This window comes from Chinchilla lanigera, unplaced genomic scaffold (assembly GCF_000276665.1).
Source record: "Chinchilla lanigera isolate Chin_1 unplaced genomic scaffold, ChiLan1.0 scaffold00028, whole genome shotgun sequence".
Classification (NCBI taxonomy): Eukaryota; Metazoa; Chordata; class Mammalia; order Rodentia; family Chinchillidae; genus Chinchilla; species Chinchilla lanigera.
Window position 1 is genome coordinate 14089600 of NW_004955429.1, and position 27906 is coordinate 14117505.

The 27906-nt window shown below is 48.0% G+C and overlaps 1 protein-coding gene across 1 annotated transcript in view; it reads left to right on the top strand.

Moving 5' to 3' along the window:
* Window positions 1-27906, top strand: part of Atg7 (autophagy related 7) — a 224059-nt gene that overhangs the window by 12624 nt on the left and 183529 nt on the right. Inside the window, exons 2-7 of the mRNA XM_005387012.2 lie at window positions 7476-7645; window positions 8118-8172; window positions 15113-15230; window positions 18227-18304; window positions 24049-24165; window positions 24459-24608. Of these exons, the coding sequence (XP_005387069.1) occupies window positions 7498-7645; window positions 8118-8172; window positions 15113-15230; window positions 18227-18304; window positions 24049-24165; window positions 24459-24608 (666 nt within the window). The 5' untranslated portion in view covers window positions 7476-7497. The remainder of the gene's footprint in view (window positions 1-7475; window positions 7646-8117; window positions 8173-15112; window positions 15231-18226; window positions 18305-24048; window positions 24166-24458; window positions 24609-27906) is intronic.

Consider the following 27906-nt stretch of genomic DNA (forward strand, 5'->3'; position numbering starts at 1 on the left):
TTTCCCTTTCCCTTTCCCTTTCCCTTTCCCTTTCCCTTTCCCTTTCCCTTTCCCTTTCCCTTTCCTTTCCACAGGGTCCTGCCATCCTGCTGCTTCAGCCTTCTGAGTAGCTGGGATTGCAGGTGTGCATGAGCATGGCCACTTGACCTTTACATCTGTTATCTTCCTTGCAGCAGCAGAACTGTGATGGCATGTCCCCCCCTACCCACACATACACTTAGGTCCCTCAGTGAGGCCTGCCTGCTACACGCTCCCATGTCATTGTTTCCTGTGGTTTCCTCCTTGCAGGCTGTGACTGTTGCCCAGGACCTTTGTGTTTTCCCAGCCTGTGAGGCAGCGAGCCTTAGCCTGTCCTCTTGTGAGACCGGCTGCTCTGTTGCATGGAGAATTTCCAAGACCACATGAGTCCTAAGCTGTTTGAAGGCCATGTCTCTGATACACACGACCTCAGTTTGCCTGTTTGTATCTGCCTCGTCTTTTTCATATGCTGACTTTGATTTTCAACTTGATTGAGGTATAACTGCTGTCACAAGGCACATCCCGGTCACTTTCCTCCACTGCTGAGTTTTCTGCCTCTGGGATCCCCTGCCCCTGGGAAAACCCATCTGGATGGCCTTGGCAGGGACCAATAGTCTCGAAGAACGTGGGTTGGAGCTGACCTTTCAGGTCAGTTGGGACCCCGGCCTGACATATGCTCCTTGATGGTCCCTTCTCAATCTGCCACCATGTTGATTTCCCTAAGTGCAGGAAGACTGCTGCGCCCCTGGCTTGCTTTATTTCTTTCCTTTTTGCCCACCTGTTTTGACTCTTATTCAAAAGGATGTTGGCATGGAAATGAATTTTGAAATGATTAGTTTGTTTTTAGCTTATGTGGGGCAGATGGGCAGAATAAAAACTCAGAACAGAGGTCTCTACCTGTAGCCTAGAGATGAGAGGACTTTTGAAGCCAGCAGACCTGGGTTACAATCTCAGCAGTGCCACTTGTTGTGTGACTTCGGGCAAGTCACTTAACTTCTCAGTGCCTTAGACTTCTCCATTGTTTTTGCTTTTTTGAGACAGGGTCTCACTATGTAGTTCAGGCTGGTTTTGAACTCACTGTATAACCCAGGTTGACCAGAACTTGCAAAGATCACCCTCAGCCTGGCTAGTGCTGGGATTACAGGTGTGTGCAACCATGCCCTGCTCTTCTGTAAAGCAGGCATAATGTTACCACTTTGGGGTCGTCGTGAGAATGTGTAAAGCATTTTGTGCAATGCTAGGTATGAATGAGCATTCGATAAGAACAGTTACTATTCCTGCTATTGTTGGGAGTTTTTAAAAAAGTGTCGCAGAAAAGCAAGCACAGCTCGTTGTGGCAAGTGCCATAGCGAAGCATTTATCAGGCACCACAGAGCAGGGATCTTGGCACCCCAGGCTCTGTGTGTTAATGACAGCTTCATGTGTGACTGAAGAGGCAGGAAGAATTCTCCTGGGAGGGCCAAGGTCTCCCAGGAGCATTAGCTTGGGGTTAGGGCTGGGGGACAGGCCTGTGAAGTGGTGTGCATTTGTTTGTTTGAACAAGGAAACCATTGTACACAGTGATCCTGGTGGCCAAGGGCCCTCTTGCTCAGGAAGTGGAGGACTGAGAGAGCAACGCTGCATGCGTCCCTGTAGGCACCAAGGTGGAGAACCATGTGCAGAACCACGTGTGGAGTGGGGATGCAGAGGTTGCCCGCCCACCCACCTGGGAAGTATACTGCTTCGGAGGAATGCGGGTCTCATGTAGGCCTGGGATTTGAACCCTGGTTCCCACTGGCCTCGCTGTAGGGGGCAAATGCAGGCCTTAATTCTCCAAGCTTCACTTTTTCCATTTGTAACATGAGCAAGCTCCGTGCTTCCTGGGGCTTCGGGGAGCCCTGAATGCGGGTGAACGTCTCCTGGTGCTTGGTCCTGCCTGGCCAGTGCTCAGGGGCTGTCGCCTTCCATGTTCTAGAGCACTGGGGTAACGGTGGCCTCCAGGAGTTAATACCTTACTGCTTGCTGTGAGGGAGACACGGCCGCTGACATGGTGGTTTCTGCCTTGGACACGTGCGAGGCACTTGTGTGGCAGTTCTAGAAAGTAAACTAGGGAGTCCAGGGAAACTTCCCATTTGGAAAGTATGCGTTCAGTTTGGGATGTTGAATCCATGACATCTCAGAAACCCAAGTCTTGGCTGTGAAAGACATGGAGATATGTACTTGGAAGTTAAGACTGGAAGTGGAGTCCCGAGATCGGATGGCATAGAGTTGGAAACTGATTTAGAAAGGGAAGGATTTTGTTTTGGGAAATGCTTACAGCGCAGGGCAGAGTCCTTCAAATACCAGCAACAGGAAGCAAGTTGCAGCTGCTGTGAAGGGGTTGGGAGAGGGAGACTGAGGCACAGGTGACACAGCAGGAGTGCAGGGGCCGCAGCCTACATTCAGGGCCTCACGGTCCCGCACCCCACTCCCTGCACCGGGACCTGGGCAGAGGAGAGGAAGTCTAACAAATCTTTCACATGACTAAAGGACAGAATGTATTTTACATGGCTGAGGGGCATTCACATGCCCCATTGTGATGTGACCTAGAGGTGGAGCAAGGTGGCCCCACAGACGTCAGCGTCACTGTGTGCTGGGCACATTCACAGGCGCCTGGCCATGCCCCTAGCCCCTTCTCCCCTTGGCAGGAAGAGTGGCGTGTGTGCACCCCCATCTTTAAGATGCTCTCAACGCTGTGAATGTTTGAAATCCTTCAGTCTGGCATTGTGTGGAGCTTGAAGCTGCAAACCTTACTCAGGAAGCAGAGAATTACAGGGACAGCAGTGTGCTGTCCTTTGCCATCAGTGAAGCTTTTATCAACTTTATGGACAAATATTTTATTATTCTTCCCACCTCTTGTTTTCCATTTATTTTTCTGAGTCTGCGAGGCCCCCATTGTGAACTTTTCATGCATTCCCAACTGGGCTTCTGTTGCCAAAGTGGCGTTTTTAGCCTGTGGGAAAGAGCCGCCAGGTGTCCAGCAGCAGTCACCTGCCCCTTGGAGCTGCTGGGACACAGCCAGGCCCTGCCCTGCGGGACCCTGCCGCTGCAGCCTGGTCTCTCTAACAGTTTTCTGTCCAGTTGTGTTTTAGAGAGCTACCACTGAGCTGCTTTTAAGCACTAAAATCCGATGGCATTGACCAGTCATTTTCTTTGACTTGTGGAATCCTTTCATCTTTAGTCTTCTCCAGTTTATTGCTCTGGGCTGATAAGTAATTGTACCCACTCCTGCTAATAAATAGATGCACCAGCCTGACGCACCAACCACTGCTGATTTCATTGAGTTGTCCTGCTGGTTCTGTTGCTTCTGCGCCCCTTTCTGTGAACCTGTTCTAGGACTGTGTCTGTGGGCCCTGGCTTTTCTCCTAAACACCTGCTGGCGTCCCTCTTCTCCTCTCTGGGCCCAAGACCCTGCTGCCACAGTGTCCTCGGGCACCCTTCCCGTGCCCTGCCTTTGTCCATGGCTGGACATGTCTTCTGTGTTATTATTACCACCTTTCTAAGCCTTGCACCTCAAGTGTCTTTTTTTTTTTTTTTATGGTAATGGGACTTGAACCCAGGACACTCACACTGAGCTACATTTCCAGCCCTTTTTAAGGTTTGAGACAAGGTTACATTAAGTCACCCAGACTGAACTCAAACTTGACATCCTCTGGCCTCAGCCTCCCAGAGTGCTGGGACTGCAGGTGTGAACCAATGTGCCTGCTCAAGGGTCTTTTCTTTCATTGGGGCCTGAAGGGCTTCTTCTCCTTTGTCTTCTCTTGACCCACAGTCCCATTGTGCTGGGGAGCAAAGCTCGGGTCTCACGCATGCTACACCATGCAGTTTTAATTTCTGGGAACTTGTCAGCAAGATTCATCCATGTGCTAACAGTTGCAGGTGGGTGAATTTACTGAGCATGTGTTACTATGTTCTTATGACAGCTTTCCTAACCAGCCTGCAGAATCCAGGTTAGAGGGCACTTTAACTGCAGTTATGACCACAACAAATGCTCCTTGTTAGCTAAGGTGCCACATTTCGGGTAATTCACAGTCAAGGCCCGCATGTTCTTGGCACCCGATCCTACTTGGGGAGATCACCACTGACTACAGTAGAGCACTCAGGGATGTATTTTACTTGGGCATTTTGTATGAAATTTGGCTATTTTGTGGGACAAGGGCTGTGCCTTGACGTCTGATGAGACCTAGTTTTATGTAAATGACTTAGTTATAATCTAAAATGCGTTTTTTCTGTTTTTGTGGTACTGGCAGTTAAACCTGTAGAGTGCTGAGCTATATCCCCAGACCTTTGCACTTTTTATTGCCTTCTCATATTTTGTATTAGTATATATTGTTTACATAGATTCATGGGTTTCCTTTTGGCAGATTTGTACATGCACGTAACATACTTTCATGAACCTCTCTTTCCCCTGCCACCATTTTTTATTTTGAGACAAACTCTCATTAAGTTGCCCACGCTGGCCTGAAACTTGTGATCCTCCTACCTTAGCCTCCAGAGTGAGTACTGCACCCTACATTACTCAGCTAAAGTCTGTTTTTAACATTATTTCAAAAGGAAGCCGTGTACAGTGGTGCAGTCTTGTATCCCAGCACTCGGAGGCTGAGACAGGAGGATTGCAGTGAGTTTGCGGTCAGCTGGGGCTACATAGTGAAACCTTGTCTCAAAAAATAAACAAATTTCTTTCCAAAGGTATTAAAATCCTCACAAATTTAGAAGGCAAAGAAAACCTACTTTTTAAAAATTCATTTCTTCAGCATTTTATTGAAATGCAATAAACCCAAACCTGCAGTTCAGGTTCCATGGTTAGCAAGGCATGAAAGATGCTTTTTATTTTTTTGCATAGTCTGACTTGACAGGATGAGACTGATGTATCATAAACAATGCCCCATATAGCCATAGCAGTATCTTAGATTACCTTTAAAAGTCACTAAGGGGCCAGGCATGTTGGTACACACCTATAATCCCAGCTGCTCAGAGGCGGAGGCAGGACAGCTTAGTGAGGTCCTGTCTCAACATAAAATTTTAAAAAGGCTGGGGATGTAGCGTTAGAGTGCTTGCCTGGCATGTGGGAGGCCCCAGGTTCAATCTTACAACCAAAAAGTCACTAAAAAACTGTATATAAAAGTTTTCCAAAGTAAAGACCCTTCAGTCCTGCGAAGTTGACATTATTGGATTTACTTTCATATTTAAATTCCTATACAACTTATTTTCTAGAAATTCCCTACATTTTACATAAAAAGCAACCTGTTTAGTACTGAGTTCGATTTGTTTTTTATTAAATTAAATGGAATGTAATTAAATCGAGACAGTGTATAAGAAGCCTAGTTTGGTATTTCAGAAGAAAATTTTAAGTATCGAATAAAACAAGTCATTGAAAATCTGTATAGTTAATTGCATGGTGATTGGATTCTCATACTTTTTTTTTCTTTTTTGCAGTGCTGGGGTCAGACTCAGGGCCCTGTGCAGGCTAGGCATGGGCTTTGCCACTGAGCCACCCCTCCCTTCATGCCATTGTAATAGTTGGAAAGTGTATTTTCTGCTTGGATGTAAAGGAAATATTTTTTAAAATTTGTGATGACATCAAATAACCTAGTTTATTAAAAAATGGTTAGTTGATCTTGAAAGTTGGAAGTTTGTTTGAGTGTAAGAGTTGTAAATATAAAAACCAGCCTCTGGAAGGTAGTTAATTCGTGATGGAATCTATTTATTTTTGTGGTACTGGAGATTAAACCCAGAGCCTTTGCACTGAGCTATATCCACACCCCAAACTTTATTTTGAGATAGGATCTTGTTATGTCCCTAAGTTGCTGGGCTACTTGTGACCCTCTTGCCTCAGCCTCTCAGAATGATGAGATTACAGGCATGTGCCACCACACCCGGCTCATAAGAGATTTTAAATAAACCATTTGCAAACATAATTGACGTCATACTAGTTTTCCAGGTAACAGGGAGACTAGGGAAGTTTAACCAAGTCATCTAAGCCCCTCATCAATAAGTTTTGCAATATCCAATATGTGAAGATCAGTAAGGCTAAACTCAAGAGTTGTAAACAGATTCTCTAAAGATAGATTCATAGCCAAGGCCCAGCATAAAAATCTCTTTGGTAAACATAGGACTCGTGCTGTGTTCATTTTCCTTTTTCCTTGGCAGAGACAACATTAGGAGCTGAAGTGTTTTATGGTAATTGAACGCTATTCTCACTGACAGTTGGAAACAGCCTGATTAAAGTACTGCTTAAACTGATGTTACCAGAAGCCAGATCCCTCAGTGGCTCCCCTGGGTGTGTGTGTGTGTGTGTGTGTGTGTGTGTGTGTGTGTGTGCACCCTGCAGGTGTGCAGGGAAGTAGGGGGACATATCTCTTTCTGAGGGGGAAGGGAAGCATTAAAGTACATACGGAGGAGAATAGAGAATTTCCCTGCGTTTAAAAGCTAAGACATGAGCCAGGTTCTGGACACATGTTTGTAATCTCAGCTACTTGGGCAGCTGAGACGGGGTACAAGTTTGAGGCCAATCTGGGCAACTTAGATCCTGTCTCAATAAAAAGAAAAACATGAAATTTCAGAGATTCTTCTGGAGGTGGGGAGAAACTTAACCTTCTGCTCCTTAGCTGCAGTTGCTAACACCTGCCGCCTGACACACAGGACTCCAGCAGTGTGCGGTGCTACGTTTCTCACTAGCTGGATTTCAGATTTTGGTTTTGTATAGGTTCCAGAACCTGGGACTTGCCTGTCTCAAAGGAGTCACAAGAATGCATTAGTCAGAGTGACAGAAGTAAAGGCTAGGGCTGGGGTGCAGCTCTGGGGCGCAGTCACCTGGCACATGGTCACCTGGCATGTGTGAGGGTCTGGGTTCCATCCCCAGTACCGCAGAACCAACCAGGCAACCAAAGCCAGCAAAGGCTACTGTTAAACATTCCTTGTACTACAGTGACCAAGTAGCAGATGGCCTGGGATGGCCTTCAGAGTTGCATGTAACACAAAATAAGCCAATCCCAAGAGCACGGGTCTATGAGTCTACTTACAGGAGGACTGTAGGGTCCTCAAACTCAGAGTGACAGTAGAGCAGTGGATGGGAGGGGCTGGGGGCAATTGTCCTTAAAGGGTATAGAGTTCCACTTTTGCAGGTCTGGAGACCACTTTCACAGCATTGTGGATATACTTGATATTACTGAGCTGTATGCTTCAAAGTGGTCAAGATTGTTTTTAAAATCACATTTTTAAAAAGTGTCCCCAGGTAGTCTGCATGCGTCTTGTTACTACATTCGTTATCCATTTTTTGCAGTGCTGGGAATGGAACCCCAGGCTTCACGCACCCCTGAACCACACGCAGACCCTCTTCTTTCTGTTTCCTTGTTTGAATTAAGCCTTGCCACAAGCGTTCTTTCTCACCAAGGTTTATGTGGCCGTGTGATTTTCCTATATTATGTGTGTTTTTGTAGTCGGCAAACAAGAGCGGCAGCCATGGGGGATCCCAGACTTCCCAAACTGCAGTTCGCCCCGTTCAGCAGCGCCCTGGACGTGGGCTTCTGGCACGAGCTGACCCAGAGGAAACTGAATGAGTACCGGCTGGACGCGGCCCCCAAGGACATCAAGGGCTACTACTACAACGGTAGGCGGGCGCAGGCCGCCCCGTCGCTTCCCTCGCAGAGCCAGCTTCCCTTGTTTATTACAGTTACTGATTATTGCAGAGCCGAGGGTGGGAGCCCTCGGGCAGACCACACCCGGCCACCTGGGCTCCGTTAGAAAGGGCCGCTTCTGTCCGTTCTGTGCAGCGCTCTTCTCGAGTTTCTCCTTTCCTGCCAGCCTTTGGCACAGGTTCATTTTTAAATTGCGCTTTCCCTGTTGGGAAAAAGGGAGGGAGTATGAAACGCCCTAGTTACCAATCCAGATATGAATATCTCGAGCATCTTAGGTTTCTAGCAAATCCCTCCCGTTCCCGAGACCCCTGTCCCGTTCTGCCACCGTGGGTACAGTGCAGGTCTGCAGGAATGGGGCACTTGGGGGACGACGCAGAGCCCATAACAAACATTGCTGCCGTGGGGCTCTGACTTGTTACTGAGACTGCTCATGCTTTTGTCCAGGTGACTCCGCTGGGCTGCCGGCTCGCCTGACGTTGGAGTTCAGCGCTTTTGACATGTGAGTATTTGCTTGTCCCAAATCTGAAGTAAAGAACACTTTGTGTGAGGAACAAAAACGTCTTGCCTCCTCAGAGGTGGGCCACAGTTAGCACCTTTGGAGTCTCTCGTCCCCCAGAGACAAATGCCACCTGCTTGGGACTGTCTAGGGCTAGGTTGAGAGCATATTAAATGCCAGATACCAAGTAGGTTGATTGACTCTTACCTAACTTCCCTCCTGACTTTGGTTGTAGTTTATTTTGTTCTATTTTTTGAGACAAGATCTCTCTATATAGTACTGGCTGGCCTTGAACTCGTGGTGACCTTCCTGCCTCGGCCTCCCAAGTGCTGAGATGACAGGTGTGTACCACCACACCCAGCTCTAATTTTTATGATTCTTTTTGGCACCTCCTGCCTTATTCCTGTAGTTGCTGATCCATGGATGTCAGTCAGTGAACCCTGCTTAGGCAGCTTCTTTGGCCAAGCTACTGTGCAAGTCATTATGGGGAAAATTCCAAAGATCTGGCTCAACATCCTGAAGGATCTGCCTTCCCACTCAGGAGCTATGGAGAGTCACTTGGGATAAGAGAGACATTTAGTGAGTCCCAAAGTAGCTGGGCATTTTCAGAAACAGAACCTTTTTAGACTGGCCAGGTAGGGCTTTTCTCTGTTTTTTGGACAGGGAGATCATGCATAGGTCAAAGGTGAAAGGTCACGCCTAGCTAAATTTAGAGAGCATGGAGAGAGAAGAAGAAAATTGTGCTCAGAAGGATAGTTCTGATATCCAGGCTGAGCAGCAAGGGGCATTTGTTGTCTTCTATGGAAGCAGGGAAATCTGGAGAGGGCATGATTTTTAGGAGGAGATAAATCTGGCTCGGGCAGCAACACCAGGGCCACCACATGTGTTGACTGTGGCATCTCTGGTCCCAGAAAGCTCACTGTTACTCATTGTTACTCAGGGTCTTGCTATGCAGTTCAGACTGGCCTTGAGCTCACTGTAGCCCAGGCTGGTCTCCTACTCGCAGCGATCTTCCTGCCTCAGCCTCGCGAGTGCTGGGATTACAGGGGTGTGCCACCATGCCCGGCGAGCTCATTGTTTGAAACAGACTTTTACAAAAGGTTGGCGTGGTGACCATGATCAGGGACCCTTGGAGGGTTGAAGAATTAAAAAGCTAAGTGACTCCCCTTTTGCACCCTGGCCCCTCAGCCATGTCAAGGTGAGGAATTCAGGTGACTTAATAAAGGGGGCCTTATGATGACTTTTTAAAGTGTGGCAAGTCAGTGGCTAGTGTATTTCAGATAAAGCGTCCTTAGAATTTTGCTTGTTTATTTTATTTATTCATTTATTTAATTTATTTTTTTCAAGTAAGGTCTCACTATGGATCTCAGGCTAACTTTGAACTCAGTGTAGTGCAGGCTGGCTTTGAACTCAGAATCCCTTGCCTCAGCCTTACAAGTGCTGGGCTTACAGAAGCGTGCCACCGTACCAGGCTTCCCTAGAATTGTTTTTAAACATCTCAAGAAAAAAACAATGTATTTTATTCCTTTACCTCTTTTAAATTGCGAAATTTAAAAGTATAACCTAAGCCTGAAACAAGGTTAGTCTTTGTGCATCTTGAAAAAGTGTGCGTTAGCATTTCTTTTTCCCTTCAGAGGTTTCTTACTCCATGGTAAATTCCTTGAGGTTACTTTGTCAAAACAGATTTTCATCCTAGTGATCTGCCTCCTATTTTGGCAAAGACTAACTTACTCATGGAGCAGTTATAATATAATGAGCAAAATGCTGAAAATGTTGTGAAGCATTAAATTGTCCAAAGATGGTAGAAGGGGGAATGCAGCTGGCTAGCTTTTGTGCCGTCTGAACAATCTTTTTTAACTTTAATTTTTATTAGTCCACGTTGGCAGCACATAATGGTCACATTCCTCGTGGGGAGCTGGCACTGTGCATAACACATCCTCGTTCTTGTTACGTCCCCTCCCCTGTCTCTGTCTCGATCATTTTATCTCAATGGCCTTGCTCCTATTGTGATACACCGAAATCTTGTAACCTTGTTTATCTCATAAGATTTTAATAATTGTATCTTTGGAACACTAATTAGAAAAGAGTAATTCACAGAATTTAGGTCTGATCCAATTATAAAGTTTAACCACCTTTAATTGTGTAATCAAGAAAGTTCATTAGAAAACCTGTGATCCCGCACAGTGACCTCCCCACTAAGGTTGGTTTCACTGGGCGTGCATCTTCCTTTAAGCTGCGCCTCCTGTGCCTGGGGCCTGGTGGCACGCTGTGGGAGGAAGCAGGAGGAAGCACGGCCCCAGTGCTGTGACAGTGTCCCTGCATGTGAAGTTTGAAGACCTGGTCCCTATAGCCAACTGACTGTGCTACCTCCCAAGCATGGTTTTTTTTTTTCTCAGCTCACTTTTCCTTGTCTGTGAAATAGGCTCTGGGCTTCTAACACTCCTGGTGTTTTTTTTTTTTTTTTTAAGAGAATAAAAAAGCAATAAAAATGATACAGAATTTCAAAGCAAGATGATGGGGAGTTAACATAGTTGTTACATTCCTGGTTTTGAGTGTGTAATTTTCTGAGTCCCTCTTTCCTAGCACGGTAGGAAGTTTAATGAGAGCACTTGCAGCTCCTCAGAAGGCAAGAGTTCTTTATGTCCAACTTGTCTTCATATTCTTAACCTGTCTTCATTTGCGTTGCCGTAGATCTGTGTGGGTCTGTAGGGAAAATAATGGATTTATTCCTCAAACAGTGAATGTCTACAAAGGGCAAGATGTGAAGGTGTTAGAAATAAAAGGCGGAGGAAACACGGCTCCTGCAGCTCTGCTGTACGAGCTGGGCACAGTAATGAATATGGAGAGGCGATCATTATTTACAAAAACTTCCCGATTGCTTCCTGTGTGTCTTGGTAAGCAACTGTGCCGGCTCTGCGATTCAGAGAGGAAGGAAGTACCACAGAGAGCTACAGCTCTACTCCTCATTTATGGACGCAGGAGGATCTCGCCTTTGTGAAGCATGGACAAGCCCCTTTGCTTAGAGTCCCTGGGAGTCTCAAGGACTTCTGCCAGCAGCCAGCAGCACAAGTCCTATATGCACATTGTCTGCAGTGAACTGTAGCTGAGGTTGCATTTACCAGGCACACGGTGTGCAGAAGTTCAGTCTTGGCAACCCACAATGGAGGAGCCCCACCAGAGAGGAAGTTTGTGTCTTGCTTGCTGCACCTGCTGGAGTGGTGGCCTAGTCTTCTGCATCTTGTATGTGCTCTGTTTCTGTTGATGAAGTGACAGTGGTAAAAAGAGTTTTCCTTTCTTCAGGACTCAAAAGGTAGGAGGGCTTGGATCTTACAGGCCCAGAGGCCTGTGTGCTGCAGGCTTGGTCCCCGGGGAGCAGGAAGGTGGGGCTGTGAGGATGGGTTCCGACCTCAGTGGATGGATCCATCAATAAGTTCCTGACTGAATGAGCTGCTGGGAGGGGATAGGAACTGTAGGGTGCGGCCTGTTTGGAGGAAGTGGGTCCCTGGAGAGGGGATGTCTCTTGTTCCTGGCACACCTCTCTCTCTTTCTGCCTCCCCTTCTCCTTTCCATCTCCTCTCCACCAGGAGCTAAGGGGCTTGCTCCTGCGCATTCTCCACCACACCTCACCACAGGCCCAGAAGCAATGGAGCCAAGCGTCCATGGACTAAACCCCCTGAGCCTGTGAGCCAGAGTAACCCTTTTCTCCTTGAAGTTTTCCTCACGGTGATGAAATGCTAACACAGATGACAAACATTTGAATAAGGGACATCTCCCTGGGCTGCTTTCTCTTGAGGATTATTCCTTTTTAGTCAAAGGTCTTTCTTACTTAAGCCTCAAATGGACTTCGAGAAAGAGAGAGTGTGCATCGATGTGGGCAGAGCAGAAGCTGTGTCTGTCTTGGGGCCCCTCTGTCCTAGCACTTGGAAGGCTCTGCAGGTGCTGGCTGCCCAGGTAGCTGCTGGAGTGAGGTGGAGTGGTCTCGCGCAGGCAGAGAAGCTGTGAGTATGGAGCGAAGCTCCCTAACCTCCTCTGCTGTTCCTCTGGAGGACTTGTTCCCTCTTGGCCACCTGCCTGCGTGCTGGTCACATGCAAGCAGCCCTGTGGAGGAGTGCTTCTTGAGTGATCACTGAACATGGGTGAAGTGGGGGCCCAATGGACTGGTAAAGGATAGTAAATGAATCCATCCTTTACCAGTGCATTAGTCAGCTTTGCATTACTGTGGTGAAACACCTGGCGCAGCTAACTTTATAAAGAGAAGAAGTTTCTTTGCCTCACATTTAGAAAGTTGAGAGTCCAGCATGGGCGCATTGTTTGGCCTTTTGTGAGAGCAGTGGGTGATGGGAGTGTGTAGCAGCAAAAGGCCACATCTCAAGTGGGACCAGAGTGCAGGAGAGAAGGCAGAACCAGACTCAGGCTTTTATAAGAGTCTACCTACCGAGGCAGCACCTGGGACCTCACTCCCACCCAAGGGGGCTACCACCTCCCCTACGGCCAGCCTGGGGACCAGGCCATGGACATGTGGACCTTAAAGGAACACTCAGCTGCCAAACCTCCACACCAGCTGCTGAGGACTCACTGGGGGCTTTTGCACAAGGGAGGATTTCCCATTGATATGCATGTAGAAAGCCCTATTGAGGCTTAATTTGCATACATTGCAACTCAGTCACAGGAAATCCGCATGCCATCAGCTTTTAATATTCATGAAGCTTTGCAGCCATCACCACTGTTTAACCATAGAGCAAGCAGTTCCATCTCCCCAAAAAGAAACCTTTGGCCATTACTGCTCACCCCCTCTGAATTCCTCCAGCCCTTGGCAACCAACAATCTATTTCCTGTCTCTGAGAACTTGCCTATTCTGGACATTTCATAAAAACAGAACCATAGAAAACTAACTAGCTATCAGGACCAGGATTTAACTAAACTGCTCCACCCCCAAGTTTGAGCTCGTCCCCTTCCATGATCATGTTTTTATTCATTACCATGGCCCCCAGTTATGAAAACTGCTTCTCCTTGGAGACTTTAACTCATGTCCCTCCTTACATTGTCCGAGTGCTGAGTTCCTCGGAGCCAGCCTTGACCTCCTCCTTGGTCAGAGCCAGGGTTTGGTGTGGCTGCACATCCAGGGCAGTCGGATGTTTAGGAAGAGGGGTGCTGGCTTCCTTTGTGTTTGCATCAATGTGACATGACTGTGTCTTTCTTGTGACCCGGCATCCTGGTTCAGCCCTGAGTTCAGAGAGCCACGTGTGCGGGGAAGGTCCGGCCCACCCCTCTGCCTGTGGGCTGCCTGACCTCCGTGACTTTCCGCTTTCCAGAGGTGGCCTTTGATGTCCTCCGTTCACCTGGATGAACACTGTTCCTTACGGGAGGGGCATGGTGACAAACCACCTGTGCTTGGCTGACTCACAGCTCCTAGGGGACAGCTCTGGCCATGCAGTCACCCCCACCCGACACACTTGGCATTTGACAGTGACCTGGCACTCACTGTGGCCACTGCAGCTGCTCCAGGTTTATGTCTCTTTTTCAGCCCCTGAATCCAGTGTCACACAGAACCCAGTGTGCCAGTCTCTGAGTGAGAGGACACCAGGTCGTTTGCACCATGTAGCTCTCATTGGCTTAATGAGTAACAGTGCATTCTGTCTGTGCTCACTGTGACAATAAGCAGGTCACTGATAAAATGAGCATTTTCTCATCTGTAATCTCAGAAATGCAGGTTAATCACTTCAGAGAAGAGAGCAGACCTGTCCGTGTCTCACTGGGTATTCAGAGTCAGCTCGTCCTCCCTCCTCCTGACTTCTCTGGGGTCTGGGAGCCCTGTGGGGCCACACAGCGTGTGCAGTCTCTGAGGTGCCTAAACTGACAGGCAGCCCAGGCCGGTGCATCTTGCCTGTGTGGCTCTGATGACCCACAGGGACTTGCTTGGCAGCAGCTATGTGCAGACCCCTGATTGGGTGGGCCAGGTTGTAGGATGGGCCGCCCCCTTAGGGACCTTTCTGCCTTCCTGTCAAGTGTATGTGACTGTTGTTCTTAGAAAAGCCCTATGTGCCAGCTGTCACTGCCGAGGATGGAGTGGCTTCCTGGAGGAGGAGGCCTGGAATGGGGCTTTGGTACCCAAGCAAAGGTTTGAGCAGGGCCTGGCACATGACACCTTGGGGTCAACTGGCTCTGGCTCCAGATTCCACTCTGCTCAGTATTGTGTGACCCTTGGCATGCTGCTTAAGCCTTTAAATGGGAAAAAGAACTGCCTTACAGTTCCTAGCTAAGTAATGTTTCACTCTTAGGTTGAATCCAGGAAAGAATAAAAAGGAGGAGGGGCATTTCTATTTGGGAGGTGGTGAAAGAAGAGGCAGCCCACAGGTCAGGATAAAGGGGTTCTCTAGGCTTCTTGTGAAATGGCCCCTGCTTTCAACAATGGGACTCATCCTTTCCCAAGAGGTGGCAGTCAGTCTTCTCTCTGACGAGCTGAGTGATGCTGCTGTTTGCCTAGGGTTCTTGTTTAGATCTAAAGTGCCCCACTAATGTTTTGTGTTTCCAGAGGTGGGGTTTGAGGGAGGTGACTGGATGATGGGGCATTGTGGTCAATACTAGGTTCATCCATGGATGAGTTCACAGCTGACTGTGCTGTTGGAATGTGGGGCCTGTCAGAAGAGGTGGGTCACTAGGCTGTGACCGGGAAAGGTATGTTCTTGTCCCAGATCTTCTTCACTCTGCTTCCTGGCCACTACATGGTGAGCAGCTTCCCTCCACACCAGGTCCTTCTACCATGCTGTCTGTGCCTTGGAGCCTATCACCATGAACTGAACCCACTAAAACCATGAGCCTGAATAAACCTCTCCTTTGTTAAGCTGCAGTGACAGGAGCAGACTAATACACCTGGGTGTACCTGTCACTCCGTGGCTCATGCAGAGTCCCACTATTCTTGGCTAACTGCGTCTCTCACCTGTAGGAGTGCCCCCACGCCTGCGCACTGCTGCCCTGCTGTCGGAACACTGCACAACACCAACACGCTTGAGGCTTTCAAGACTGCAGACAAGAAGCTGCTTCTGGAACAGGCGGCAGACGAGGTTAGCCAGGCAGCCCACATGTGTCTACTCCATTTCCCGGGATCTTGGCACTGTGCCGTCTCTGATCAGGAGCCTGGATCTGTTGTGAAAAACAAGTGTTTGCAGGTTTCTGGATATTTCCCCAAAGAGAATGACCCCTGTCCAGAGATCAGGCAGAACCCAGGCTCTGCACTGGGGACAAGCCGGAGATGCATGTGACTGAAACGGAGGTTAACTGACCATCCCTACTGAGCAGTTTGGAGCAGCTCAGCCTCTCTTGTGGGTTACAGTGCTGTGGCTGCTGGTGAGAGGATGCCTGGTCCTCTGTGCCCAGAGAGTCTTGGCAATCCTGTGCAGCATGGTGCCATGGGAGTTGTGCACAACGTCTCTCCAGCATCTTTGGGCTGATGTGATCTACTCAGCTAACTTGCAAGCTCCCTGTGGCCTGGTCCCTGCCAACCTTCCTGTTCTGTCGTTCTTGTCTTTGTGTTCTCTGACATAGTCACAGTAGTTATGTAGAACTCCCTTCACCTCCTGTCTTAGTTGCTTTCTTATTGCTGAGACACAGTACTTGACACCCACACCTTAAAGGAGGAGAGGTTTATTTGACTCACAGTTTGTAGAGATTTCAGTCCACAGTTGGCTGGCTCTGGGGCAGGGTAGCATGGCAGAAGAGAAGCATCTCATGGTATGACAGGCAGGAAACAGTGGGAATGAGGGGGGAGGAAGGAAATGAACTTTCCTAGGCCACACCCCCAGCAACCTACTTCATCACCAGACTTTGCCTCCTAATATCACGTTTAGCTGTAAACTCAGCAGTGAGAGCACTCACTGGTGATTACATGGCTCCATCATCCAGTCCCCTCCCCAAAGCCCACCCCTGAGCACAGGAGGCTTTGGGGGCATCTGAATGTAACCATAATACCTCCTTGGGGTTCTCTCTTCCTGGCGTGTCCTCCTGTTCTTCACATCTGAGTTAGTGAGATTAAAATTGGAGTGGGGAGGAAGGAGAAGGACAGTTCATCCCAGTCCCCCTCAACCCACTTAATGAAGAGGTCTTAGAACCCGCCTTAAATCAATGCCACCTTGTACACCCTGGATGGCAATGTGCTAGTACCGCCCTTGTGTCTACTAGTGTGACTATTCCTCAGGAAAAGAAAACCAGAGCTCCTGTAGGTCCAGCCATTCCACTGCCTGGTACACATCCAGAGGAAGTGATCCAGTGTGTGGGAGAGATACCCGCACACCCATGCTCATGGCCATGCCGTTGACAATAACCAAGATGTGGAATCAGCCCAGGTGTCCATCAGTGGGTGAATGGATAATGGAAAGGTGCTACTTATTCCTACTGGAGTATTATTCAGCCCAAAAAACAATGAAATCCTTTGCAGCAATGGAGAACATAGTATAAATGAAATAAGCCAGGCACTGAAAGACAAGTGTCGCCTATTCTCATTCATCTGTGGAAGCTAGAAAAGTTGGTCTCATAGAAATGGAGAATAAGCCAGGCGTGGTGGTGCACACCTGTAATCCCAGCACTTGGGAGGCTGAGGCAGGGGGATCGTTGTGAGTTCGAGACCAGCCTGGGCTACAAAGTGAGCTCAAGGCCAGCCTGAACTGCATAGCGAGACCCGGTCTCAAAAAGACCCCAAAAAAAAAAAAAAAAAAAATGAAGAATAGTTATGGTTGCCAGAGCTGGGAAGGGGAGGTGGGGAGAGGGTAGAGACGGGGCAGACAGCAGAGACCCATGTTCAGGAGGAGTGAGGTCTAGTATCCTATAGTGCAGCATGGTAACTAGTGTACAGTAATTTATTGCATATCTCTAACTAGAAGAGAGGAACCTGAAGGTTCCCAATGAAGAGATACTAATTACCCTGATTTGATCCTTATACATTGTGTATATGTGTTGAATTTTCACACTGTACTCCATAAATGTGTACACTTACGTGTCAGTTATCAAGACTTTCTGCAAGCACCATACTAACATAATAATGATATCAAATGTAGGAGAACAACAGGAATTCTGTTTGTGTGGGTACAGGGTTCTCAATGCAGGCTCCTCTCTTGCCCCTGCAGTGGATTCACTCATGGCCCCACTTGCCCTGTGGCCTGTCTGGCTGTGGGCCTCCTGCTTTGTCTTCATATCTAAAAGAAGGCTCTGGAGGGTCGGGTCAGGTCTTAATCCATGGTGGGAAGAAGCAGGTTGCTGCTCCCAGGACTCAAAGCCCTGGAGGAAGCTTGGGCCTCTCCCCAACTCCCGCACCCCATGGGCTGCTCTTCCTGGGCCCAGCCCTCCAAGAGCACGATGTCAGGAACAGGCACTTCCTTCTCTCTGCTCCCTTCCCTCACAACTGTGCTCAGGAAACTGTTTTTTTATGGCACAACTGTTTTGTCCTACTTAGCAACACAGAGTGTAGCAACAAATCTTAGTGATAAAACATCCTGAGCTCTGCAGCTCCTGACCACGACCAGCTTCTTGTCCAGGCACAGCACTTGCTGAGTGTACACAAACTTGCATTTCATTCTCCTTCCTTCCCCTCTCTAGGGCAAGAGAATCCTAAGTAAGGCTTTAAGAAATCACCTCTGTGTAGCTAAGATCCGTGCTTTAGGCCCCTCCTGAGCTCTGCACCCCTCTCCCAGCCAGGGCTGAGGTTCGTCCTGAGAATCCCATCCACTTCTCAGTGGCAGGCCTGAACCTGTGCACGTGGGCCTGGCCTGTCCCTGGACGAGGTACTTCCTGCGGGTGGGGACTATGTTGCTCACTTCTGTAACCCTGCTGTGACTGGTACTGTATGCAGGAAGGAGGTGATGAGCAGGAAGTCTGGAGAGTGGCTCGAGGCCTATGGGGAGGCTGTGCAGGGCTCCCTCAGACTCGGGCAATGGGGAGCTGGCTGGCAGAGGAGCAGTGCCAGCCTGGATGAGGAAGAACACAGTGCTCCTCAGATCCACGCTTTGCCAGCAGTGAGACACCCAGAGATGCTGGCCACCTGACTTGATGCTTTTCCTTCTTCCGGCAGATCTGGGAGTCCATCAAGTCGGGTGCTGCTCTTGAAAACCCTGTGCTCCTCAACAAGTTCTTGCTCCTGACGTTTGCAGTAAGTAATAGGTGTCCTGTTGTGCAGAGACTGGTGAGGTCCCCTGTGGACCAGCAGCAGAACAGCGTGTTCTCTTCCCTCCAGAGCTCTTCCCTCCCATTACTCTTGGTAGCTGTTATAAAACAGCTTCTTTGATGAGTGGCCAGATAGTGCTGGCACCTGCTAGTAGTGCAAAATTAGTTCATCTCTCCTGATCACATTGGCGGTAGCAGTATGGTTTCTATGACACAGGCACCCAGCTCCTGTTTCTCAGGACATTATAAAGCTGGGCTGAAGTCTTTGTTAGGTATACTCCTGCAGGGCACAGCTGCTGGACCCATCGTGTTGGCCAGCTGTCTGTCACTGTGGAAAAGACCTGAGATAACTGACTTCTAAGGAGCAAAGGCTTGTCTGGCTCATGGCTTCAGAGGTTTCAGTCCATGGCACTTGGCCCCACTGCCTTTAGTCCTGTAACAGCTCAGCACATCACAGTGGGAGGAGCTTGTTACAGAGCTGCTCTCATGGCTGCTGGGAAGTACAGAGAGAGACAGGACCGGTTAGGGTCCCAGTGTCCTGTCGGAGGCCACGCCCCCAGTGACTCATTCCTTTCACAAGGCCCTGGCTCCTAAAGGTTCTCCTGCCCCTCAGCAGCACCACAGACCGGTGCCCAGGCCTTTACACGGGCCTGTAGGAACCCTCCAGATGCTGCCAGATAGGGGAGGAGGCTTCTAGATGAGAAGAGATCATGTACACGGCTTGGCCACACAATGGCTGCTTTTTGAGAAAGAAAAACATTGTCTATATGTGAGATCTCATTAAATCAATTAGGGCAGCCTTGAGAAGGAAGTCACAGGAGGGTGACGGCTGCTGCCTAAGGAAGGAGGGTTATAGGGAGGATGGAAGGACCTGGGCTCAGCGCAGTGGGAGGTAGAGGAAGGGAAAGTATTGCTCATGGAGATGCCAGCTGCTTCCTCCTCGCTCGCGCTCTCTCTCTCTCTGACACACACACACACACACACACACACACAAGTGCGTATGTGCATGCACACTCCCCAGTTTAAGGTTCAGCTCAGGATTTCCAACCTCTTGTTGGCATGAGAGCGTATCCATAGAGCCCCTTCATTCTTCACTCGCAGCGTGGTACCCAGTAAATTACACAAGACGCACAACACTAAGAGGCCTCGCGTGACTTGATTTTGCCCAGTGTAGGCTGGCATAAATGTTCTAAACACATTGAGGCAGGTGAGACGCAGCTGTGATGCTTGGAGGGTATCATTTTGTTTTAAATTTTATTTTATTGGTACATTTTAGATAAACAATGATAACATTCATCATAGAGAATTTGTACTGGTGCACGGTAGATCTTTTTTTATATGATGTTTTCACTTCACAGATTTATCTGACTGTAAGCCCAGCATGAGTCAAAGAACATTCATATATGTTTGTGTGTATGTGTGTATCAAACTGACTTGTGCTTTGAACTTACATTGATGGTAGTGTTCTGTTCCAGTACATTCCATAGACTTGTCTTGCACGCTTCAGATATTCCTTATTGAAGGAAACGGTGCAGTGAGCACTGCTGGCCACAGTGATACTTCTTCTACTTCTTTCATTTATTTAGTGTGAGTTCTCTGGAGGGGGCCTATAAGTGTATTAACATTGGCCTGTGAGTATTTTGTCTCCACAGTTTTGTCAGCCTTGGATATTAAGCCTCTTCTGCACATCATGATTGTTATTAACCAAGTTGCAGGTCTTGCCTTTCTTCCTCTCCTACTGCCCCCTGCCCAGGAGGGAGGTGTGGAGCTCACGCTGAAGGCCACACCACAGGTTTCTAGATGCACTTTGACATGGGACGTTTGGGTATAAATCTAAGTAATATGATAGGTTATCTGCTAGGGTAGACTTCGATATTGCTAAAGATTTCTGGGTTTGTGAGTTGAAGATCAGCCCTCCTCGACTCCCCTCCTTGACTTCTTGTTAGTAGAACACATTGACCATTTGTGTTTAGTCAGAAAAACAACATTAGCTCTTCAAGTTTTAAGGTGTTCCCTAGAGTCAGTATGAGTGTTGGCCTTGTTGCCAGTTTTATAAAGCATCCTGAGCCTTGCTTTATAAAAATTTTAAACTCTTAAAATCTTCAGACACAAAGGACTTTACGTTAAATTTGATTGAGATCCTTTGTGTCCTGAAAAGAATCCTAAGAAATTCAAGCCTTTTGACTTTTGAAGATGACCTGATAAAGCTCCTTAGAGTATGGGGTCCTTCACCTTGAATTGTTTAACCTTTTGCTAAAGATCAGCTGTGACAAATCATCTCAGTACAAAGAAGAGTGAATCCTCTCTGGAGTGCTTTTGCTTTCCTTTCTGCTGTTTTTAGGCCTCTAAGGACAAGGCACTCCATTAATTTCAATTTTGCATTTGTTTTGCCATTGTGAAAAGGGAATTTTTTTCTAGGTGTTCACTTAGTGGCCAAGTTAGAGCCTGGAGACTGCTAGACTTCATCTGGAAATTGTTTATGTTAAAAGTTATATTTTAAAAAGTCATCAAATGCAATTGCACTTATGTGAAAGAGCCAGAACAGGCAAATCCATGGTGACAGATGATAGATTAGTGGTTGCCGGGGGGTGGGGAGAGTCCGGAAGGGTAGCTTTTGCTGACAGCTTCAGCATTTCTTTGGGGAAATGCAAATGCACAATTTAACTCTGTGAATTTTATGATATGTGAACTATATGCCAATAGAGTAGTCATTTAGCTGGCCGTGGTGGTGCATGCCTGTAATCCCAACACTCAGGAGGCCGAGGCAGGAGGATCACCGCAAGTTCAAGGCCAGTCTGGGCTACATAGTGAATTCAGGGCTGGCCTGGACTACATAGAAAAACCCTGTCTCAAAAAAAAAAGTTGTTTAACAGCCATTCAGTTTTTATTCTTAGCAAGATTGAAGAAGATATATTAACTATCCCTGAAGCAGTGTCCATAGTCAGTGGTCATGGGTCGGTAAGGCAGCTACCCATGCCCACAGAAGGCTGGGTTCTGTGACATGAGTGAGTGAGGCCCTGAGCACCGTAGTAATTCAGAGCCACGAACCCTTAGCCAGCAGGGTCGAGGACAGTGCCCAAATCCTGTCCCTTGTGTACTTCCCCAGGGGTAGGAGTGGCCATACTCAGGAAGATATCACCTCCTATATCATTGATACTTGCTCTTGCTTGACACCTGTGACACTCTGCCTTACTCATAGGCTCCCCACGTGGGAAGCATTTGCCTAGTGCCTGGGGCTGTGGCCCACTCAGCTTATTATCAGGGTGTCTGTAGTGGATTGACAATGGGTGGTCAGCTTATAACCCCCAGCTGAACTGAGTAAGTGTGGTGCTGGGTGTGGGAGGCCCACCTGAGGACTGTTGCCAGCAGCATAAGAGGCAGAACTGGAGAAGGAGAGGCTGTTGGGAACTGAGAAAGGCTGTTGGGAACTGGTAGAAGCTGTAAGGAGCTGTTGGTTCTTTTGGAGGAGCTCGTCATGCTGACTTTCCTGATGAACTTGGCTGTTTTCATCCTCCGAGGAGCTCTGGACCTTGTTGGCACTGAGAATAGTGGTTCACTTTGGGGGAGCTCTGGTACTTACTTTGAGCACTGCTTCCTGGCTCCAGAGGGGAAGATGGTGCACTGCCAGTCTCCTGGAGAAGCTTGCTGCGTTGGCTTCCCTGATGGGAACTCAGCTGTCTTCACCATCAGAGGAGCTTGGGACCTCACTGTTACACAGGGTGGCTGTGGTACTTTTCGGGGGAGCTCTGGTTCTTACTTTGCACATCGCTCCCTGGCTCCAGGAGATCCCTCAGCCTGCTAGCACAGATCCTTCATCCCACTGGCATAGACTTCCTAGATTCCATCACTGACCTTTGGGCCTTCCCAGCACAGATCTGTGAAAGAGGCCTGCCTGAGACATTGCTATGGGCTCTAGGTCTTCAGCTGGACTCATGCAGGACATTATCGCAGAATCCAGGCCCTCAGCTGGATTCTTGGTCTATAGTGTGTGGACAGATTTCCTGCACTCTCTTGTATATAATTCTTTAGGTGACTGTTACAAATAATCTTATAAAATATGTGTCCTGTATTGTATGTTCCCCTTGCAAAATAAGCACCAAACCATGACGTGTCTCATATTGTACCTGGCATGAAGGAAGTGCTTAAGAATCATGGTTTGGGTTTTGCCAGGAAGTTGTTTAGGACAGCAGCGTTATAGAGTCTGGGCATTGTTAATCTGAAAATCTCAACTCAGAAATTCTCCAGAATCTAAAGCTTTTTGAATATCATCCCACAAGTGGAAATTTCCATACCCAGAATGGAAAGAAGTTGCAATCAAAATATAAGTGCCTTAAAAATATTGTACGAAATTACCCTCAGGTGAGGTGTAAATAAGATGTGAATGAATGTCATTGTAATGGTTGATACATTGTGTCAACTTGAGGAGTTTTGTTTTTTTTTTTTTTTTTGGGTTTTCTCCGGTACCGGGAACCGAACTCACGACCTTGCACTTGCCAGGCAGGTGCTTTTGCCGCTGAGCTAAATCCCCAGCCCTTCTTGAGGAGTTTAAAAGCTTAACTAAGTAACTCAGCAGTTCTACATCTTGGGTATAGAGGACATGCCCTTACTCCTCTAGGATGCTGTTCATTGTGTCAACTTGAGAAGTTTAGAAGTTTAACTAAGTGATTCACCAGCAGGCCAGGATCCTCACTTTGTAAACATCCTGAACCTGTTCAAGAGGAGGGCAGGGAGATGGTGTGAGTGTTACACCCCACCCGAGAGCCTGCTTATAATATAAGAGAGGGAAAGAGGCTTCCTCTTCTCCCTTTTGCTCTTGCTGCTTTTGCTGTCTTCTACTACCCTAAAGTGTTGCCCCTGTGCCATGCCACTCTGCCTTGGAACCAGCTGGTTATAGACTGAGACCTCCACAAACTGTGAGCTAAATAAACCTTTCCTTCTTTAACTTTGGGCTGAATATTTTGTCTCAGCAAGGAGAAAAAAGTAACTAAGACAGTCATTTTAGATTCATGTCTCAGCCCACAATATCTCATTATGCAAATACTCTAAAACCTGAAAAAATCCAGAATCCAAAACATCTCTGGTTCCCGAGAAGGGCTGTGTTAGGCAGGTGGAGGTGTGTGAGCGGCAGTGCTTTCTCGACAGTGGGCTTAGTGTGTTTGATTGTGAAGAGAGTGGACCTTCAGGCCGTGCCTCTGAGGTGGGAGCCACATTGCTCAGATGGAACCAAGGGAAAAAGCAGACATTTTGGGAGTAGAGTTCTCCTGCCTCTCCTGCTGTCTTTTTGTTGTTGTTCAAATCCTTCATCCTTTTCTTTCTCCTGCTCAGTCGTTATTAAGTGCATATTAATTTCCTTTCCGTCTATGTAAGGGTCAATTTTCTGTCTGTAATGGGATGATTATAGCTACCCCTAGGGTGGGGTGTGGTAAAGCATGGCCATGACAACATCAGTAACCTAGTGCACATTTTCTGTTAGCACGTGACTGGTACAGTGGGTTATGGTCACCATTATATCATCAGTGTGTCAGGTGTGAGAGTATTTGGGGATTAAGATAGAAGTTCTATATTCTGTCAATTTCTGTTGGAGATGAGACCATTTAATTTAACAAGCTGGATGTATTTTGTGCTCATTGGAGTTTGTCTCTTAACTGGCTGAGATGTTACACGAACAGATACATGTCAGTTTAATCATTGGTGGTGTTCTCATGTCTTGTGTTATACTTTTTATTCTAGGATCTAAAGAAGTATCACTTCTACTATTGGTTTTGCTATCCTGCCCTCTGCCTTCCAGAGAGCATACCTCTCATTCAGGAGCCAATGGCTTTGGATCAAAGGTTTTCATCAAAACAGGTATCAAAAAACAAAAGAAAGTGCAGGTAAAATTGGGTTTGATGTTCAGGAGTAGGTGTTTTTTGTGCCAAAGACAAACAGACGCATCTTTAAGACAGGCACCTGGGCAGAGTTCCAGGAAAGCTAAGTGGTGTTATTAGGTGGCACTTCTCTTCATTTGCTACAAGAGTAACAGAGATGATTGGTCATTTCCAGTCTTTTCAGCTTTAAGGTACCTGTCATTTCATGTCAATTTTTACTCAGCAGGACGTGTGTAATTGTCTACAGAATAACTCCACTCTTTCTGTTTGCAGATCCATGCCCTCCAGCGTGCATATGATGGTCTCTGCCAAACAGAAGGAGTCTCGGCCCTGCCGTACTTCTTAATCAAGTATGATGACGATGCAGTGCTGGTTTCACCGCTTAAACACTACAGTGACTTCTTCCAAGGTCAAAGGACAAAGGTCAGAGAAACTTTGAGTATCTGTTGCCTGGTAAAAAGTTCGTGTTACCATAGATCACTATAAAATGATCTGAAAATCCACTCAGGTAGATTTCCTCAGCCTCACACAGGCTGGTTTGGAACCTAGTTCCTTTGTCCACCCTCTCCCACCCCTGCGACTGAACTCAGTTCCCCGTACAGATCATCCCGCCATGCCTCACTTGACATCAATGCCCGGGTTATCTCCCCTTCTCTCCAGGTTTAGCTCACATCCATGTTTTAACTTCTGGTCCCTGCCAGTGGTCCAACCAGGCCCTGCTCGTCTCCTGGGCAGTCAGGGTTTTCTTGCTTCTGTCCTGCATATCCCAGTGTAGAACAGTCTTCCTGGCACTGCTGGCCTTTGTCTTGTGCCCAGGCCAAGAGGCCAGGTTGTCTTCCTTCTGGCTCAAGCTGCCTTTCCTGCCTTTCCATCTAATATTCTTGTAAATGATCGCTCCAGCAAGCCCGACGGTTTTCACCAGCTCTTCCCCCTTTCCCCCGGCCCAGTACACCCGGGACTCTTTCAGGGTTTTCTGGGTGTGTCTTTTCCTAGTGCTGTGTCATCGCCCTCAAGCATATTCTACCTGTGGAAACCCCATTGACTTAGTTAAGTTTTCTCTCATTGCTGAGACAAAATACCTGACACCCAGAGTTAAAGAAGAAAGATTATTTAGCTCACAGTTTGTAGAGGTTTCAGTCTACAGTTGGCTGGCTCCAAGATGGGGTGGTTCGACAGAGTGGCATCACAGATGAGAAACAGTTCATGTGGCAGAAGACAGCAAAAGCACCAAGGGAGAGACAAGGCTCTTTCAGTCCCTTACTGTATGCAGGCTCCCCGCCCTAGGGCAGGTATAGCAGCTGCACCCATAATGCCAGCATTGGACCATGAATCAGTCACAAACTAGATTTAGCCACCTGTGGAAAGCCTGCTCCCAGACTGTATGAGGCTTTGGGGTGACATCTAGACACGAACCATAACACCCATGGAATCCTGTCTCTCTTAGTGAACCATCCCTGCATTGTTCTGGGACTGGTTCATGTGCTCCTAGTCCCCAGCCTCACTCGCAGGCCCAGGGTCTCCTCTAGTCCTTTTGTTCTGTATCAGACTGGAAGCTCCTAGAGGGCAGTGTCCCTGTCTTGTCTTCTCTGACCCTCGTGTCTGACACCGTCTGAGGCCTTCAGCATTCTTTAAGATGAAGGAAAGAGTACTGTAAATGTCTTTTAGAAGGGATCAGAGCTAGAGTAAGCTATCTCAACCATGCAGGACATACAAATTAAAAGTAAAAAATGAATGAGTAGTAGGAAGTTGAGAGATCAGGTGGAATGAATTCACTAGCCATGTAAGTATGTCAGAGCTGAGAAAAAAGCCCCTGAACTGGAGAATTTCTCCTTACTTGAACCCAGTGTGTCTTTTTTATTTGTTTGGTGTTGGGGATTTAACCCAGGCCATTGTGAATGCTAAGCAGGCACCTCTTCCACTGAGCTGTACATTCAGCCAGGACGTCTTTTAGAGGCACATTTTTATTTTTTGAGACAGGATCTGGATGTATATTTTAGGCTGGCCTCAAACTCACTATATAGCCCAGCCTGGACTGGAACTCGAGGCAGTCCTTGCCCCAGCCTCTCGAGTGCTGGGGTTATAGATGTGCACCACCATGCTCAGTTCTGAGGCACATTGCTTTTAATCAACTACATTAGCATTTTGCTTTTCAGCATTTTAAAGCAAAGAGTGAGGATTTAGTTACTGTTAAAGTCTTTTTTTTTCCCCCTCCAGAGGATACTACAGAACTGCAGCTGCATTGGTAGCGGTCAGACCAGAACTGTTCATAAAGTCCAGGGTAGTGTGTGGCAGCAGGCGGCCATAGGTCAGGAAACAAACTCCTCTCCCCTAAAGTGCTCTAATGAAATAATAAAAGTTTGCAGAGAACTGTGTGCTTTGAAAGAGGCTTTCACAAACTTGTGTATTTCATGATTCTGTCAAGTACGTGGAACAGTGTCTGTGTGTTCTGCCTGAAGAAAGTGAGGTGGGCGGTCCCTGTGGTCTGACCCCAGAGCCCCTACGCTTTCTCCCTTCCCAGGTCCACATCACTTGACCTTGGGGATGCAACATAGACCTTGATTTGTCACGCAGCGTTGCCCTGGCAGCTCTGTGACCTGGTGAAGGCCCGTACCTTCTCCTGCCGTACTTTTTCTGTGAAGCGGGGGCAGCACTACCGCACACACAGATCTGTGCTGGTGACTGCAGTGCTCGCATGAGCAGGTGCCCGGTATCCCCACTTCTTTTCTTCCCCACGGACAGCTGAGCAAATCTTGATCTCCTCTGCAGCATTTGTGGGGAGTGACCAGACTCCTGTCCCTGGGCCCCGTCTGCCTGCCTGGGCCTCACGTCTTCCTCCCCTTGGCTGGAGACATCTGACCCTTCGTGTCCTCCCATTGCTCCTGAAACCCTCCTAGGTCCCGCTGGCTTCAGGCTGTGGTCAAGGCTGTATCGCTGGGGCTCCTGCTCATCACCCATCTCATCTCGTAACAGTCTTCGAGGCACAGATGCCACGTGTTGTCCCCTATCTCTGCCCCACATGTGGCTGTGTCTGTCTCTGGCTTGTGCCTTACCCATCTTTCCAGTTCCTCACGCGAGGAAGCCCTGGCTGGCCCCTTGCTCCATCTCATCTGCCTCTCCGGGGTTCAGGTGTGCCCATCCTCCTGGCACCTGTGAGCTGGAAGGGTGTTTCTGATCCGCCTGCCTGTCTTCTCGGCAACCTGCAATCCACTTCAGCACAGCAGCTTTGTCTTGCCTGCCTCCGTGCCTGCCATATTTACCAGTGCTGGCCTCTGCAGGGTCACGCTGTGATTGTGGACTCTTCCTGTCCAAGAGAGCTTGGTGGGGAGCAGGGCTTGAGCGGAAGCCATGGAAATGACTTCCGTGAAACCTGGGGGGACTGGTAACTGTTCCTACTTTTCTTGCCTTACCCCGATTCACTCTCCAGTGTAATTCCAGCTTCTCTGAGTCTACTTCACATCATGGCCTCTCCTTGAAGGCCCCTCACTCTTCTTCCTAGAACAGACGCTCTCTCCAGTACGTGCTCCCTCCCTTATACTCTGGCTTCCTGCTTCACCTTACCTTTAGAGAAAGGTTTATTGTACCTATTATGGATTCTGTAGCACTCTGGATCCCTTCTTTATAGTATTTCCTTTGGGCAGTTGTAAATTTATATTTTATTAGGTGATCTTTGATTAAAATCCTTTGCTCCGGGGCTGGGGATTTAGCTCAGCGGCAAAAGCGC